The sequence below is a fragment of the Thalia democratica genome, chromosome 4, assembly GCF_965202585.1.
Source record: "Thalia democratica chromosome 4, ktThaDemo2.hap1.1, whole genome shotgun sequence".
Classification (NCBI taxonomy): Eukaryota; Metazoa; Chordata; class Thaliacea; order Salpida; family Salpidae; genus Thalia; species Thalia democratica.
Genome location: NC_139168.1, coordinates 25,231,128 through 25,248,342, shown reverse-complemented (window position 1 = coordinate 25,248,342; position 17,215 = coordinate 25,231,128). Strand labels below are relative to the sequence as shown.

The 17,215-nt window shown below is 28.0% G+C and overlaps 1 protein-coding gene across 1 annotated transcript; it reads right to left on the bottom strand.

The window, feature by feature from the left end:
- Nucleotides 1-7,414: 7,414 nt before the first annotated feature.
- On the bottom strand, nt 7,415-11,169 carry LOC145833871 (zinc metalloproteinase nas-15-like). The gene is made up of 9 exons (XM_082941106.1): nt 11,086-11,169; nt 10,910-11,020; nt 10,478-10,657; nt 10,057-10,242; nt 9,580-9,746; nt 9,008-9,143; nt 8,683-8,840; nt 8,049-8,403; nt 7,415-7,871 (listed from the first exon to the last, which is right to left on the bottom strand). The coding sequence occupies exons 1-9, from the start codon at nt 11,120-11,122 to the stop codon at nt 7,762-7,764; spliced, it is 1,440 nt and encodes a 479-aa protein (XP_082797232.1). The 5' UTR covers nt 11,123-11,169; the 3' UTR covers nt 7,415-7,761.
- Between the last annotated feature and the right edge of the window lie 6,046 nt (nt 11,170-17,215).

The window sequence follows — 17,215 nt, the reverse complement described above, 5'->3', positions numbered from 1 at the left end:
TAACTTTAAAAAATGAATTTCAAAAAGAATAAGTAAAAATGTTCAGAAACACAATATTCGACTAGATCAATTTTTGAGTTCTTTTGCTTAAATTTTTTTCCAAAGTTGTTTCATCAGTTAAAAAGAAGATTGTGCAGGGTTTTTACTTACTCAGAAGGAAATATTAAAAAATCCTAGGGAGACTTGAGTCACACGGTTTATATCAAGTCACACAGTTCTGTTTTGTGTAATATTGTACATATGAATTTCGGATCTTTGTTAGTTTTTACTTGCACAAGTTTAAAACTTAGAATGTAGAAATGTGTAAGTGTTTATTAAAGATTGATTTAAGAGTTATTATTTATAATTTTGTTCCTACTTTTAAATTATGCTCAGGTTTTTGCTTCTAAATGAAAGTAAGTAAATTTTAAACTTTTTTGCTTAGTAGAACTATAAACTCTTTATATTTATTTTGTGGCAAACATTTTGTTATTACGTGATAAAAGTGTAAATCTTTATTACTTAAAACTACAGAAAAGTTAGACAATTTACATACAATAAGTAAAACATATTCTAGCAAGTACAGTCTCAATCAACACATGAAAATTCATGACAAATTGAAATCATTCAAATGTGATGTTTGCTTGAAGCTGTTTTCCAACAAATCAGGGCTCACAAGACATTATAGGATTGATACTGAAGAAAAGATTTTTGGTTGTCAAGTTTGTAACAAAAGTTTTTCTCAGAAACAAAGTTTAGTTTATCATCAATCTACTCACAGTGAAGTTTTAATTACGGGGTTTGCCCAAAGGGAAAATATTTTAAAACTTGGGTTTCTTTAAATCAAAACATTAAATTTCATTATGGAAGTTCGCTTGCAGTTATTGTAATCATAAATGTCAGGCAAAAAGTAATTTTAATTATCACGAAAAATATTAAAATTTAAATTAACTATACTTTATGAGTAGTTCATATTTCAATTACATAGTTATTTAAGTACTCCGTATTTTAGTGTTAGTTAAAAAACTAAGCTAAAACCAGTTTCTTTATTATTTTAAAAAGTAAAAAAAAATATGATATTTTACAAGTATAAAGTTATTATAAGTTACGAAGCGTTAGAAAAAGACAGAAACTCTATTTTACGACTTTAAATAACATTTTGTTATATGTAGATATTTTATTTGTACAAAATTATCAAAAGATAATTACTAACTAAAAGATTTATTTAACAATAACAAAAATAACAAAACAAAGTTAACAGTTAATTATGTTTTTCAGCATTTCAACATTGCAGTAAATAATTTTATCATTTACTTATTTAATATTTTTTAATTTAGCTACCTAATACTTAATGCTTAGAAAATTTACAAATACTTTAAAACATAAGGCGTTTATGTTAGAAACGTGTTCACAGATTCCTTGTGTGAAATCTGATACAGTAGACACTAGACACATTGAAAAGGTTAGCACCAGGTTTCTCACCTCATAAACTCAACTCGTGTTTTCTTAAGCATCTATGTGCTTATCGCTGTTTTTGTTAAATTTAAAGCTATGACACACAATTAAAAGAAACAAGTTTTATTGCAGGGTTATTTTTGAACTGTTTTGTAGTTTTAGTAAACTTAATTTTCATATATAAGCTAACTGCATGTTGAAATAGGGGATATTTTTTAACAAAGCACTGTGTATTTTGAATCCTCTTTGTACCAACAGAAATTAATTTACATTGTATTGAAATGGATGACCTTGTGTTTTCACTTGCATTGTTAATTTTTTACGAAGCCCCACCTACACCAGGGTTTCCCAAAAGTTTCTTATAACGCTCCTTTTGAAGAAATTGAAAAAGCAATTGCCCTCTCCAATTACCTTTAAAAAAACTACCTTTAATTATGTCTAAAGCCCTTCTATTGCTCTTCATCATTAATTCCAGTATATCTAATGTAAGTTTCAAGTTATGACTCCCCTACAGCTCTTTTACTAGAAGACATGCTCCCCTCTTTAGCCCCTTTACAGCCTTAAACCCCCTAAATTTCTAAAATGACCCACTTGGGAAACCCTGTCCTACACCTGAAGCAAACACAAAGAAATCTTTGTTGCTGCAATGAATATACTTTAATAGTATTCAGACATAAATTAGTAGGTTGAGTTGTTTTTAACTTTAGAATTTTTTTAAATATATACAGAAAATATTGTAATCAATCGAAGTTTCCTGGCAAACCTGTTTGAACTTTTTTTCAGCCCATCTTATAAACTCTAGTTTTTGTCCAAAATACAAGCTGTGCTAGATTCATCATAAATCTCATACTAATTTAATTTTAGATTGTTCTTAAATTTATAGTTTTTTAGATAACATTTTTTTTTTTTCAGTGTTCAAGCTTGATTATCAGTATTTTATTTTTTAGCTTTTTATACATAAATTAAAAAAAACTTTCTGAAGTATTTTTTTTTCTTCAAAGTGTCATAAATCTGAACAAATATGATTAACATGTTTCATGTATTATTTATTGTTTTTGATTATTCATAAATTGAAACTAATCAAGATGAATACTTTTCAATTATGAATATTTTTGAAATGAAATAGTTTTTTAGAAGAAGATGTTTTATAAAATAAGTTGCAGCAAAGAGGGCTAGTAGTGTAAAACTGATGTAGATCCAGTATATTTAAAGGTTCTGAATAAGTTGTTTTGAAGAGTTTATATATTAATGCTATGTATGTTGTTGACATGAGTTTAGTAAAAAGTATTACTATTTCAAAATGCTACATTTCATTATTATATTTAGTGAAAAAATGTTGCTTTACTATTTTATTAAGACTTCATAGTTTATACCCTTCTCAGGGTATACTAAAAGAACCACATGGTTGCCACACACTAAAAATAAATTAGAAACGTAAGCTTGCTCAGGCTAGTTTTAATATTAATTATAAATCTATTAGTAGTTTCTCTGACTAAGTAAGCTCTTTTGTTATTGTTTATATATGATTATTAGTGAGCTATTTCAGGTTTTAGTTGATATTATTTTTTTATTTTAACTTTCTTATAAACTCATACTAGCTCTATCTAACTTAGACAAGTTTTTTTGACTTTTTTTTCTTTATAGTTATTTGTATTAACTGAAAAAATTGCTCAATTTACTGAAATATAAAGAGCTTATTTAAATAAAGATGTACAAACATGACTTTTTTTTTTTATTTTGTTTTTAATAAGTCATTTTGTTTTTATATTGTTTCTTTAGGTAATTAAGCCATGTTATCAGTATTTATTTTCAGTTTTTGGCTCATGTTGTTATCATTTTTTTTATTTTCTTAGATGCTCAGACCCTTTTACACTAGTTTTATTTTACTCAGGCTTTTTTATGGTCACTCAGACTATTTTTATGCCTCAAAGAGTGGCAACTCTGTAGTATTTTTTAGAATTAAATATAGTACCAACTTTTATAAAAAAGTTCATCAGTTATGAATATTTAAATTTGAATACAAATTCATTGTTTAAACAAAAACAAACAGTAATTTTAAAGTAATTTTACAGACTGTCTATTCAAATTGCAGTAGTTTTATTTGTTTATCTTAAACTTTGGAGTGACTAAAATAAGATTAAGCCCTTAAAAGCATTCAGAAGCTTATAAACTTTATCCTATTTTATTGATATACTAGAATTACTCTTGCACTTAGTTAATTCGTTTTTAAAAATTATTTTTATTGTATAGTGTTACTACAAACTTTGTCTAATTCAGACAACAAAATGTACTTGAAATTCATTTTCAGTCTGTTTTTTGTATTAAAATGGTTGTTTCTTTATCATATACTGTGTTTAATTTGCTTATCAACGTATCAACCACTAACAGAATGTGCTAATAAACAATATACCTTAAATCTATAACATAAAAATATAGTTTCCTTTTGATTTATTTTACTATTATAAACCAGAAAGCGTTTAATTTGCTGAAACTAAGAGTTTCTTAACTTGACTGTTGACTTATCAACAACTAACAGAATACGTTAATGAATAATTAAATTCCTGGACAAGACGTTAAAAGGTACCAGTGGTAAAAGGTGTGCGACTAGATGAGCGAAAAGTTTTTTCGTGCATCAGGTCTTATGACCAAATATTTTGAGCTCTGTTTTGTCGTTTAAAAAACAATAATAATATTTTGAATTTATATAAAAAACAATAGTATTTCATTTCGTTTTTTAACTATATATAAACCCTGTTTTTCTTAAATTAAACATGTCTAAACTGTAAAATGTTTTCTAAAGAGTACCCTTGTTTTTGTGTTTCAATGTAATAGATGTTTTGCAACAATCTTTTATTTAATAAATTTCATTGAATAGAACGAATCTATTTAACAAAACATTGAAACAATGTAAAAATATTAACAACTAATTAGGTACTTTACACAATTTAAAAAATGCACACTTTTTCGGAACTTTTAGAACGGCACACCGACTTCATCAAAAAAGCGAAACGAATAAACTTTCTATGGTATCAGGTTGAAATAGTGACCAAATTAGTTCGAGACCACTTCGACTTTGACGAAAGGTCAAGGTGTATGACGTCATAGATAATTAACTCGCTTACGATGACGTTAGCAACAGCCCGTACATGAGAACCCTGAAGCAGAACCTTACGTCGGAAGCCGAGCTGAAAAAGCTGCGAGGAAGCATTTTCTACGAAGTTGTGGAAAAATAACGGCGATGAAAACCGAACGCGAAAATTTTCCACCGCTGAGCGGCGCTGGTGAGAAGCTGAGCCAGAAGCAGATAAAACGCTTGTTGGTTCGAAACGGCGAGCTGAATGGCGAATGCGACAAATGCGGTAATGTGATTGGCCGGTTTCGTGCCAACCTAGTTTGCGGGCATTCGATTGGCCGAGACTGTTTGGACGAGTTTGTGAGAAAAACAGGGGAATGCCCTGTTTGAAAACGAATTGTGTAAAATTTTGTTTCAAACATCATATTCGAGATAGTATTATTTTCATATTTAACAGTTTTTTTAAATTTTTTAAACGTACTCTTATGTTTTAAATTTTAGTTTGTTTTGATATGATGACAAGGATTTAATTTAAAAGTTACAAATGGCTTAGAACAAAACTTCAGTTTGATATATTTTTAGGTTTTATTAAAAAGTGTTAGATATCCAATTAATTTTAAAACATTATGGAAAAAAATGTTATACATAGAATCACAACATTTTTGTCTAAAATTATAGAAACAAAAATAGTTTTTAAGTTTGAAAAATAATGTTTTTGTTATCCATAGTTATAAAATCAGTTTACTTGTTTAATAAAAGTTATGTAGTTTTACTGTTATATTGGAGCTATGAAGTTTATTATTCAAACACTATTAAAATTGCAAAAATCAAAGTCAAACTTAGCTTTACAATTTTCCTTTTTAACATAGATGATGAACAAAGCACAAAACTTGTGAGTTTATATTAAGTTTATTTTTGAAATAGATCTGAATAAAAAATAATCTTCTGAAAAAACTTTTATGTGTTTATGTTTCGTTGAACGTATACTTTTTTTTTGTTTTTATACAAGAATTTAAAGTTCTGCTAACAACAAAGATATGGATAATTTATGCAATAACTTCAAAGTTAGTAAGTTGACTATGAAGTTGAGAAAGCGTTTAAAGTCTTTTAATTAGTTTCATGAAACTATTCGGAAAAGTTAAATGTTTTGAAGAACTTTGTTGAACTATTAGTCACAGTTTTCCGTAAATTAATTACTCAAAATATGTTTTAATTTTCAAAAATAATACAAAGAATTGTAAATAGGTGCTGTTTTTGACATTTTTTAGTTTGAAGTAGTATAGTTATCACTCGAACAAATCTAAAAGTATAAAAAGTGCAAATTTAAAAAAATAAAGTACACTTTTTTTTATTGATTATAAAAAATTGTAAATATTTGAGTATAAACCGTTAAAAAAATATAGACTAAATACTGTTATTAACACCATAAATAAACACTAAACAGTTTTAAAGATTTAAGACAACTGATGTAAATTACTGTAATTTTTTTTTAAGGATTTCAACTAATAAAAATATTAATGTAAGCTTGTGTTTTAAGTCTTTGCTGTACTACAAAACTAACTTTATTAAAATCATATCTAAAAAAAAAACAAAGTCAGTCTTATCTTTTTTACGATAACATTACAAATAACTAATCTGTTTCGTTTAACCCACTTACATCTATAAACTTGAAAATTTTTTAAAAAAACCAGATTATAAAGTTAACATTATCAGTTTGTGAAACACAAAATATAATTCGACGCACAAAAATATTGTCAAAAACCATGGTGAATAAAACGACCTCTCGATAGTAGAGCTACACACATTTTTATCTGATTTAATAAATCTTATTTATAAAATGATTGTTGTTTATCTTTAGAAAACAAGTATTCAATAAAATAAAAATACAATTCTACAAATTAATAAAAACTGCCAAACTTCAGTCAATAATAACTTTTTATGATAAAAACAACATTTAAACAGCATATATGTGTACATAAAAGTACAAACTTAGGTAATGGACAATGAACAAATTAATAAATTTTTCCAAAGTTAAAAGTGTTGGTTTTGCATTAGAATTTATCTGATTTCTATTCAGATTTAGCTTTTTTTGATATCTGGTCATTTCACTAAACTTTTCTTTAGCACGTTTGTTAAAGCAAAACACCTATCAGTTAATAAACTTCCTTTTTTAGTATAAACTTAAAAAAAGTTGATAATATGTAGAAAATACTGTACGTTTATAAAATTTAGTAAGAGTACAGTTTTACTAAAACAAAAAATTTTACAACTAATCATATTGAGTTTTTTAAGATGTTATTTTTTATAAACTTTAAGATTATAAAAGTCATTACTATTCGTAATGTACTTATTTTTTTTGGTGCTTGTTTAAATGCAAATTTTTTAAATATTATTTCTAAACAACTCCATTTTATAAGGCTTACAAACAACAAAATTTTATTTGAAAGTTTTTTAAATCTTAAATTTTAATTACTTAATTTTGTAATCATTAAAACTTTTTAGTTTAACAACTGGACTTAATGAATAAAACTTACAATAAAGTTAGACTGATATCAACAACAAGAAATGATAAATAGTGTTCAAGTTAAAAGATTAAAAAAAGTAAAAGCTACGAGACTTATTAATATAAGTGTACCTTAGGAAAAAACTTTCATGTGATTTTAAAAATTTACATTTAAAAATGTTTAGGACTTACTAGATTTAAATTTATTTAAGTGAAAAATATTATTACCGAGTACGTAAAATATAATTGAGTGGTTTAATTTTTCAATAATTGCAATCAAAATTATGTAAATAAACTAAGATGTTTTTATATTTAAGTACACTTGTAATATTTTTACTTGATAGTTTAATATATGTGTATATATACATAATCATATATACAACAAACTCTAAAAATCAACAAAATAAAATAGAAAAGTTTTATTTGAAATACAGGAACTATACGCAATACAAACCACGATATTTGGATGAACTAACCGTATGGTGGCGTTACTAAGAAGAAAAGAAAACTTGAGTCTTGTTCATAGGCAGCTTGAAAACATTAAAACGACCTTGTGTGTCAGATCAGCAGAAATTTTAATATAAAGAAAAAAAATATTTTGCTTAAGTAGTTTAAAAATATTTTGTTGAATTAGGAAAAAAATGGATTGATATGGAATAACGTACAAAAAAAAAAGCTTTATGCTCGAAATGCTTGAAAAAAATTGAAACTGCTCTGCAGCATAACAAAGAAAAATATGACAAACTGATGTTTAACAAAATCGACAGCTCCTTCTACAGTTTTGTCGAACGTAAGTGTTGTAGCTGCAATAGTTTTGTCTCGCCCAATAAGCGCAGTTACTGGTGGTGTCTCTGCAGTTACCTGTAAAACGTAAATGTTTAGTGGTAGTCAACAAAACTCTACTAAAAACTTTATTGCCGCATAGTCTACTTCGACTGACAGCGGGCCTAACATTTTGTTTCAAAAACAATGTAACATGCCATTTAATATTTATCACCCATCAGGTTTAACATGTGAAATGTCTTGCTAGCAACTCACCCCCACTCTTGCACGACTTGCAGCAGTTGGGTCTCATGTACGCCGGGTTCCTGGTGCACTCCCCCCTCCGCGCCCACGACGCGCAGTCCCGGTGCTTGTCGGTGCACGTCGTCGTCGGCCCCCTGGTGGTCGTGGGTCTGGTCGTGGGCGTGGGTTTTCCCCCCTTGCACGACTTGCAGCAGTTATCCTTCACGTACTGGTTCGTCTGGCAGTAGTTCTTGCTCCTGTCGCTCGCCCACCCGGCGCAGTTGCTGTTCTTGTCCTCGCAGTTGTTGCCTCCTCCTCCGGTACCTCCGTCCTCGCACCCGTACATCGCCTTCAACTGGAACAGGTCTTGCGTGGAGAAGCCGGCTCTCTGTTTTCAATAAAGTTCTACTATTAGTATTTTTTAATAATCGTTTGAATAAGTAGTTTCAAAGTTCGATCAGTCCATTTTCAAAAAATTTGCTTCAAGTTTTATTTTATTACTTATAAAATAATCTGTGTGTTAAACATTAGTTCAACATTAAAAAGTTTTTAATGTTTACCGGGCCGTTTTTAAAAGTTTATATAAACTTTTAAATCTGGTATGTCTGAAAATCACCAGAGACAAAAGCTTGAATAAAAAAACAAATTACAAAACATAAAATCAAACCTGTGTCCTGACGGCGTTTCCCCTCAAATCCACGATTGTGGGCCGGCCGTTGTTGGAGAAAGCGTACCCGTTGTAATGCATGACCGACCCCAGGTCGTAGGGGCTTCCCCTCGAATCGATCTGCGAGTAGCTGAACTTGTTGAAGTTGTACCGGACCCCTGCGAATTAAAACATACTGGTTTTTCAAAACGTTAATCATATACGCTTTCAAAAATTAGTTTGATTTCTACAGACGTCAAATCTCAAAGCTTTAACTTGCCATTAGTCCGGCTACATTAAAAAAAGATTAAAAGAAAAAAATCAGTGAGATATAAGTCAATCTAACCTGCAGGGATGTTCTGCAAGTTGATTCTGACGTGACTGTCCCTGTCCGGTCTGCTCTGTTCGTGCCAGAACCCAAGCGAGTGCAGGACTTCGTGGATGACAGTCCCCTTCTGCCAGCACCCTGCCGCCAGCGACACCTAAAGGTTGTATGTAATTGATATAAGGTTATTTTGTATGAGATAACTCATTTTTAAATTAAGCGATAAGTTGAAATAAAACCCCCTTTTTTATTTTTAGATTTTGTTTGAATCTTCTAGTTTTTAAATCAGATTTTTTTTCAAATATTAATTTTTCTTGTTAGATTAAACTATCAATCTTTAGCCACAATTGAAAAAAAAAGTTTAGTAACTTAATGCTTTTGTTAGTCATAAAAAAAGAATTTAACCTGGAATATTTTTATAGCAAAGAAGTCGTTAACTGACCAGCTCAGTTCTTTTAAAATACTTTACAAAGCGCTTGATTACAAGGACATGAAAAAGTGAAAAACGCAAAAACGTTGAAACCGTTAACAGAAAACAAAACAATAAATTCAATATAAAACAGATTTTGTAAAAACAGTTTAAATAAACTCACGTATTGTTTCGTTTGAACCCTGCCCACGGGGCTCGAGCAGCCCCCTCCCCTGTAAAAGTTGATGTAGTTGGCCCTGTGTCTCGACGCGTCCCTCGGCACCAACCGAATGCAGGTCATACTGGCAAAGTCGGCGGCCGCCGCTCTAATAGCCGCAACTCCCGCGGCACCTGTGTGACGTCATAAAATGAAGTATGTGACGTCACGATGTAAAATTTGTTTTTGCGCGTGAAGCAAATTTTCAATTTATCATTGTCTTTGTGTTTTTTATTTTAGCTTTATTATGTACGTTGAAATAACTCCTAAAATAAGTTTTAGAATTTCGCTTTGATTAACCTTTGTTTGTTTAAACTGAACTAATTTTTAGTTATTGTTTATGAAATTTTTGTAGTACATTTTAATTGTTCGTGTTTGAAACCATATTTTTTTAAAACAAATGTCGTAGCGTAACGAACAAAATTTTATGCGATTTCAACTGACCTATACCGCTTGATATGACGTACGGGACGTGGTAAGTCTTTCCCACTTTGACGTTGTTCCACAGCTGGATGTTCTTTGCAGCTCCCCTCATGACCTTGCTGTCTTCCACCCTCATCGGATCGTCGTAATTGTTCTTGATGAACTCGTCCAACCTGTTCACCACCACTATGTCTCCCTCGAACAGCGCTGAAGTAAAACATTTTACTTTAACTTCTTTATTTGTTTTGAACTTGTAAAGTTTGAAAAAAAATTAAGTTCTTTAACTTGAGATTTTCACTTTATAATAAGTATAAAAAACGTTGTTTAGAAAACCACCACTTTTTACTCTTTTTCAAGTTAAATTACAAGGCAGTTTTCTTGTATAAAGCTTACACGTGTTTTAAGAAAAAAACTTTTATTTCATTTTATTTGTCGAACCCACCACCGGAGCCGTTGACGTTGCACTGGCACAGTTCGCATCCGTCCGAGTCCTTCAAGTACCCGAGCAGGCAGTTGAGCGGGTGCGGACCGCACGTTTCCGGGTCGAAATCGGGACAACTTTTGCTTCTGGATGCGGATCGAGACCCTTCGCTGAGTTGTTGCCTGAACTCGTCTTCCACGTCTGGAGAAAAACAAAAGTTTATTTGTTTTGTTAGATAAAAACACTTCTTTTTTTTTGTTAAAACCAAGTTTTTTTTTCAAGTTTACACCACTGATTAGTGCACTTCATATGTATTGTACTTAATATCTACGCAGTGAACAAATTAATCAGTTTTCAATTCAAATGATATAAATGCTTAATTCTGTAGCACGTTTGTGCCTTATGTTGGTAAAACTATACATTTTTTTGCTTTTATAATTTATTAACACTTACCGTTTTTTGAACAATCGTTTATCCAAGCTAGTGGATAGTCCTCAGGTTTTGCTAGAACCTCATTGCAGTCTTTTGAAAGTTGTTGACTAAAAGCTCCAGTCGAAAGGGCAACTGCGATTAAAACGATAAATTTATAGAAACATATTTCAAATACAAATTAATAATAAAAAGCTTACCTAAAAGCACGCAGTATTTGATTGCTTGTATTTCCATTGCTATTTTGCTTAAATATTTATCTGTGATTTTTACTTTTCTAATCTGTTATTCAATGCTAAACTTTATATAATTTTAGTATTTAAAAAATTTTTTTTTTTTTTAGCTTTTGTTTATTTTTACATAACAAACAGTAGATTGCAAGATTTGAAAATCGTCACTTAAGTTGTTAAAAAATATTTAAGTGTTTAAGTTTAATTTAACTTTCAAAGAAAAAAGCAGTTTTTTTATTAAAACGCTACATACAGTTTTCATTTATTTTTCGAATGAAATGGTGTGTATATATAGTTTTTATATAAAAGTTAAAAAATGTTTCGGGTGCAAAAAGTTTGGAAGAAAATTGTCACCACACGTAAATAGACAGTTCGGATACGTCACTAACACGAATTCGCTTGCAGCTAAATTGCTACTTTTAAATTCCAAATTTTTCACTCTAAGCCAACCGCGAAGCGTTCACATTCATCTATTAAAGTATTTTTCACGTAATACAAAGCCGCTAAAGTTCAAAACAAGCCAAAGGCACGATTTGAGGTGAAGTTAATTTGTATTTCATGAAAGCAGCGGTTTAGATTTACATACGTGATATAATTAGACTGCGAATTGCGTGTGAATATTTTAAGTGAAGAGAAACTGAAACGGTCAGGTGTAAAGTGATTCATGACTTTTGCAGAACGCACTAAGTTTTTGTCATTTTTCTGCAATCGAACAAAAGTATGATTCATATTTTGCACTTTGCTTGTGTTATTAGAATTCCTAATTTGCGCTTGTAATGTTTCCACTCGTGTTTTAAAATTGGTTTTGTAATATTAGACGGCTTAAAAATCTAGTGAGATATAAAAGTTAAAATTTTTTGAACTAGTTAACAATAACGCACAAATAAAGTTACTCGCAAAGTTATACACTGAAAACATTCTTTTTTTTAACATTTACCAAACTTTTAAAACTAGAAATAAATTGATCGATTATTACCACATTGCTTGTACAGAAGTTAATAGCAATAATACAACCAAACTAGATTAACTTAGCTCTACATTTTATATATGCATACTGATTTTTTATTATTTAGTTCAGTTTTTCAGTAATTATTTCAAGTTATTTTTCAGTAATTTCAGTTATTCAGTAATTAGTGTAGAATAACAAGTTTAAAAATAAAAAAATCAATTAAATCTAGTTGTTGTGTATGACATTATATTAACAAAACATACTTTAGTACTTACACTATTTTTTTTTTTGAAAAAAACAAAAGCATGCTTAGTAACCTTTGATTAACTATGTTAAGTTGTAGGGTATTTTAAAAAATAACGGTTTAGTCACATTGCAATCTAAACTAGCAGGTCGCATTGTTTATTCCGAAACTAAATCAACGTAAACTTGTAGTTATATTAGTTATTTTTTTTTTTTTTTGTATCGGTGTATTTTTTACAACTTATTACTTTAACGACTTAATATTTTACAAATCATGGTTAGTTATAATAACACACTTTTTTTTCTTTTCAATTTTTTTACATATTATACCTATTGCTTTAAAACCCACTGGAAAAATAACCTGTTCAAACGAAGGTTTCGTAGTAAAACGTATTTAAACAATATATCAATTTTGTAAGTAATTAAGAATCTTGATTAACTCAGTACAACCATTATATAAAAATTAAGACATAATAAAAACTATTAAGCTCAGAAACAAGTTTGCACTTTTTTTTAATAACCAACATTTTATGTTTTTTAGGTGTAGGTGTATAAGAGCGTTTTAGTAGTAAAATTTTAAATAAATTTTATTTAAAAACAAAATTTAAATAATTACTTATTTAAAAGTTGTTAGTAAAAGTAATGTATTTATAACTTTCTTAGATTATGAAAAAAGGTTTTGTTTAGATGGAAATGATCAGACAGAAGTTAAATAAACACAAATAAGTTCATTAATTTCAGTTTAGTATGTTTTATTTGATTGTATGTAGTACCGCATTTCTATTTAATTTCTTTAGCGCCTTTGAAGAACAGTATCAGTTAAACTACTCTAAAATGGTTGAAAAAAGCTAAGCTGAATGCTTTTTGAAGCTGTTTTAAAAATTAAAGGATTTGTTTGAAAACGTTACTGTAATACATAACATAATTGCCTAAATATTATTGAATCTAATATGGACAGTAGCTTTACTTGCGCAAAGCTCTGTTAATATTTTCATACTAACTTTACTTTGTGTATTACGTGAAGTAAAATTAAAAAACAGCCCAAACAAAATGAATTCTACATGTGACTTGAAAAACTTCATGAAAACGGAAGTACGTAATTTGTACTTGAAAAAGGAAGCGAACTTTATAAGGCATTCAACAAGTGTCAATAGTTTTATACTTTATTTAAATCGTGCGAAAAGAAAAAATGTATAAATGGTTTACAAATTTTTTAATATGAAATAAAAAAACGTATAAAGAACTTTGTTGCATAATAAGCAACATTTTATGCTTAAAAATATTTAACAAGTTGTAAACCGTTAACAGATTTTAAAAGTTTATAATAATAAGAATTAAGTTAAAAACAAATAAACAGTATTTACAATGTGTAATATACATTTTTCGTTAACAATAAGCACTAGTTATAATATAAAAAATAGATAAGAAAGTTTTTTTTAAACGTTAAAACAAATTTATACGTAAGTTATTTTAACAAAAGGGTTGATCATGCCAATTCGATCATCAGACCACAAGTTTCGGTAGACTGAGACCGGTTTCGTCCTTATTAGGACTCATCAGTCAGTCACAACCGAAAAACTTGTAGTCGTTTTTCGGTTGTGACTGACTGATGAGTCCTAATAAGGACGAAACCGGTCTCAGTCTACCGAAACTTGTGGTCTGATGATCGAATTGGCATGATCAACCCTTTTGTTAAATTTGAGCTTGTCTCACGGCAAACGAAAGTCCGGACTTGTTCTGCAGACTTTCGCCGATTTTGTTGATTAAGTTATTTTAATAACAACCTTTCTTCCGTAAAAACTGAAAGTTTAATAATATTATACTTGTTATCTGTAAGATATGTTCAATGGTATGTTAAAACTACATACCAAAATTCTATAGATAAAGTTTAATTAATTTTCAACTATGCAACAAATTGTAAATTTTTATTATCTTTTTTATATACTTTTCGTAAAGTTGTTTATTAAGTATTATTTTTATAAACATATCGACATCTTTTTTTGTGGTTAATTAATTTTGCTTTGTTCAAAAATAAAACTATCTTTCTTGTTTTGTATTTAACTTGATTAAAAACAAGCTGAAAAATAAAACTAACTTTGTGAATACAAATAGCAGCTTTAAACTGGTTATTGTAAAATTAAAATTCTGATAATTAAAACCGCAGTAGTTCAAATTCTTATAATCTAAACTATGACAACTAAACTTTCGACTAGTTAAACTTATACATACAAAATTTAAAAAGTCAAACTAAATTACTTGAAAGTTTTGACTTACAAATTTCATTATCGACTATTAAACTTCCTTAATCCAAAGTTTGAAAACTCAATAAAGTTATTTCAATATCAAAAAGCTATGTCTCTTCAATTATTGAGGTTTTAAACTTTAAAATTTTAATTTTAATCTAAAGTATTTTTGACAGTTGCAATTATAATTTTCACAACGGTTATGAAATAATAAGTTGCGAGAAGCTAGGATAGTTTTCATTTTATAACAATTTTTATCGGAACTTAAACGTTTTTTAGTTGTAATGTTTACAAAATAATTGTAGTACTTAATTAATACTGCGATCAGTGAAACTTTTCTATTTTTTAATGACATTTCTTCTTTTTTGTTTAATGAGTCAAATATATTATTTAAAGTTTTTTTTTGAACTTAATTAAACTCAATTATTATATATTTTGGTTCTAAGAAAATAAATAAAGAGATCTCAACTACTAGTGGAGAAAACTCATTATGACATCTTAAGTAATTTTGTAGCTTTAATTTATTAAAATTTTAGTTTTATGTACAGTTCCATCGTTTAAAATTTAGATAACGAACAGTTTTCTACTTAGTTTAAAAAAACATTTGGTTAAAAATTCTACGTTCTCAGCTTAGAAGCATTTACACTCTATAAATATTTCAGACTTCACTGATTTAAATTCTGAAACTTCGATGATTTTATTTAGGTTCAAATTTATCATAACTATATTTACATTACGACCGGTTAGACAACTTTAAGATATTATTATTAATTTTTATTTTTATCGGTGTCATTTATTTAAGTAACATTATCAAATTTAACTTTGTGACAGTAAATATCTTATGATCAAACAAAACAAAAATTACATTTTAATGACTTTAGTTTAAGCAGTTTTAGTCAACAGAACTTTTACTAGTAAAATATAGTGCTATCTTGACTTTTCTATTTTCCAATTTAAATTAGTTTAAAGTTTATTTAACTAATAAAAAGTCAAATTATTACGTTTTATCAATAAGGTATAATGACATATAGTAACTTTATAAATATGCTGGTTACTTCTCATAGTAACATTTCAATGCTTATTCCCGAAGTTTGTCATGATGAAATTAATTTTTTTCTTATTTTTTAATGTTCAATAATTTTTTATGTAAACTTATACACAAGTAAAAAATATAAATTTATGACATAAAGATTTTAAGGTTTTTAATTATTTATTGTCAAGTATTTATAAAACAAACTTTAATAAATAATACACCAGTACAAAACACTAAGCTTAAAAGTTACGTTATAACTAAGAAAAATTAACAACTAACAAAAATCTGTTTTTAACAAGTATCATAAAATAAGACAAGTACAAACACAAGGTCAATTTTTTATACTAATGTACTATAAACTGTGTTTTCCAAAGTCTGTGAAAGTTTCTGATGAAAAGTCGATATACTTTTATTTAGTAAACTCATTTTTCTTGTGTTTGTGTATTTATTAGTACTAAGAATTAAAATATCTCCTCCACAGTTAAAAAATATATTTTATATTAATTGATGAACTAGAAAAAGTTAATTACTCACTGTGTAAATAAACTTTTTTTTAGTTTATAACTAAACTAACTAAGTCTAAACTTTTCTTAAAAAGTTACACTTTTTACAATTACACAATTATCTCAAAAGTTAGATTTTTTTTTAAATGCTATAAGAAAAAACGTCATTAAGCCATCTAGCCAACACAATATAAACTAACCTGTCCATAATATTTTAAAAGTAATCAACTTTTAAAGTTATCATAAACTACTGGAAGTAAATCAACTTTTCGTTTAAGTTTTATTTTTTTATTAATAGCTAAGCTACCAGTTACTTATTATCGTAACTTTAGAGATATATGTCATAAAAGTGTGTACGTTTTTTAAAGAAGGTGCAAACTTTAAAGACAAAAAAGACTGTTTCAATAAAAATATACATCAATTAAAATTATTTTGATCACTCTTTTTTAAACTTTCTTAATCTAATGTTCAAAAAGTTTAAAAAAATTGTTGAACTTATAAAGTTTTGATTAATTTTTTTTTATAAACAAAAATGCAGTGATTTTATAGATTTTTTTAAAAAACTGTAAAAATTTTTTTGCAAGAAAATCTTCCAATTAACTTAAATTCTTTAGCTGAAAAAAAAAAATATTTATTTTTAGTGTAACAATTTTAGTGGAAAGTTAAAATGGTTAAAAGTTTTAAAAGTATACAAGTTGTTTAAAGTCCTAAACAGGACAGTAAACTGTATCCGTGTTGTATAAATGGACAAACGAAAGACTTTTTCGTACACTATGTCCTTAAACCAAACTTTTTGAGCGTTTCTCTTTTTGTCATTCTATAAACATAGAATGATAATAATTTCTGGTTTTTAAAGTTCTTTCAATAACTACTGTAATCTTCAGTAAATTAAAATATTATTTCTCTAAAGATAAATGTAGTACTCGATGCATTTAAAAGTTTTAGTATGATTTAATAACTTGTAGATTTTAAGTCAATTTTTCATTTTACTTAAAAAAATCACATAGAATTCTGTTTAGATTCTTTGTCAGTTTTTATGGAGTGTCACCTGTGCAAAAATAATGCCATGAATTTTTGTTTTATTACTATTTTAATAACCAAAAGTTACCTTTTATAATTTTAAACAACG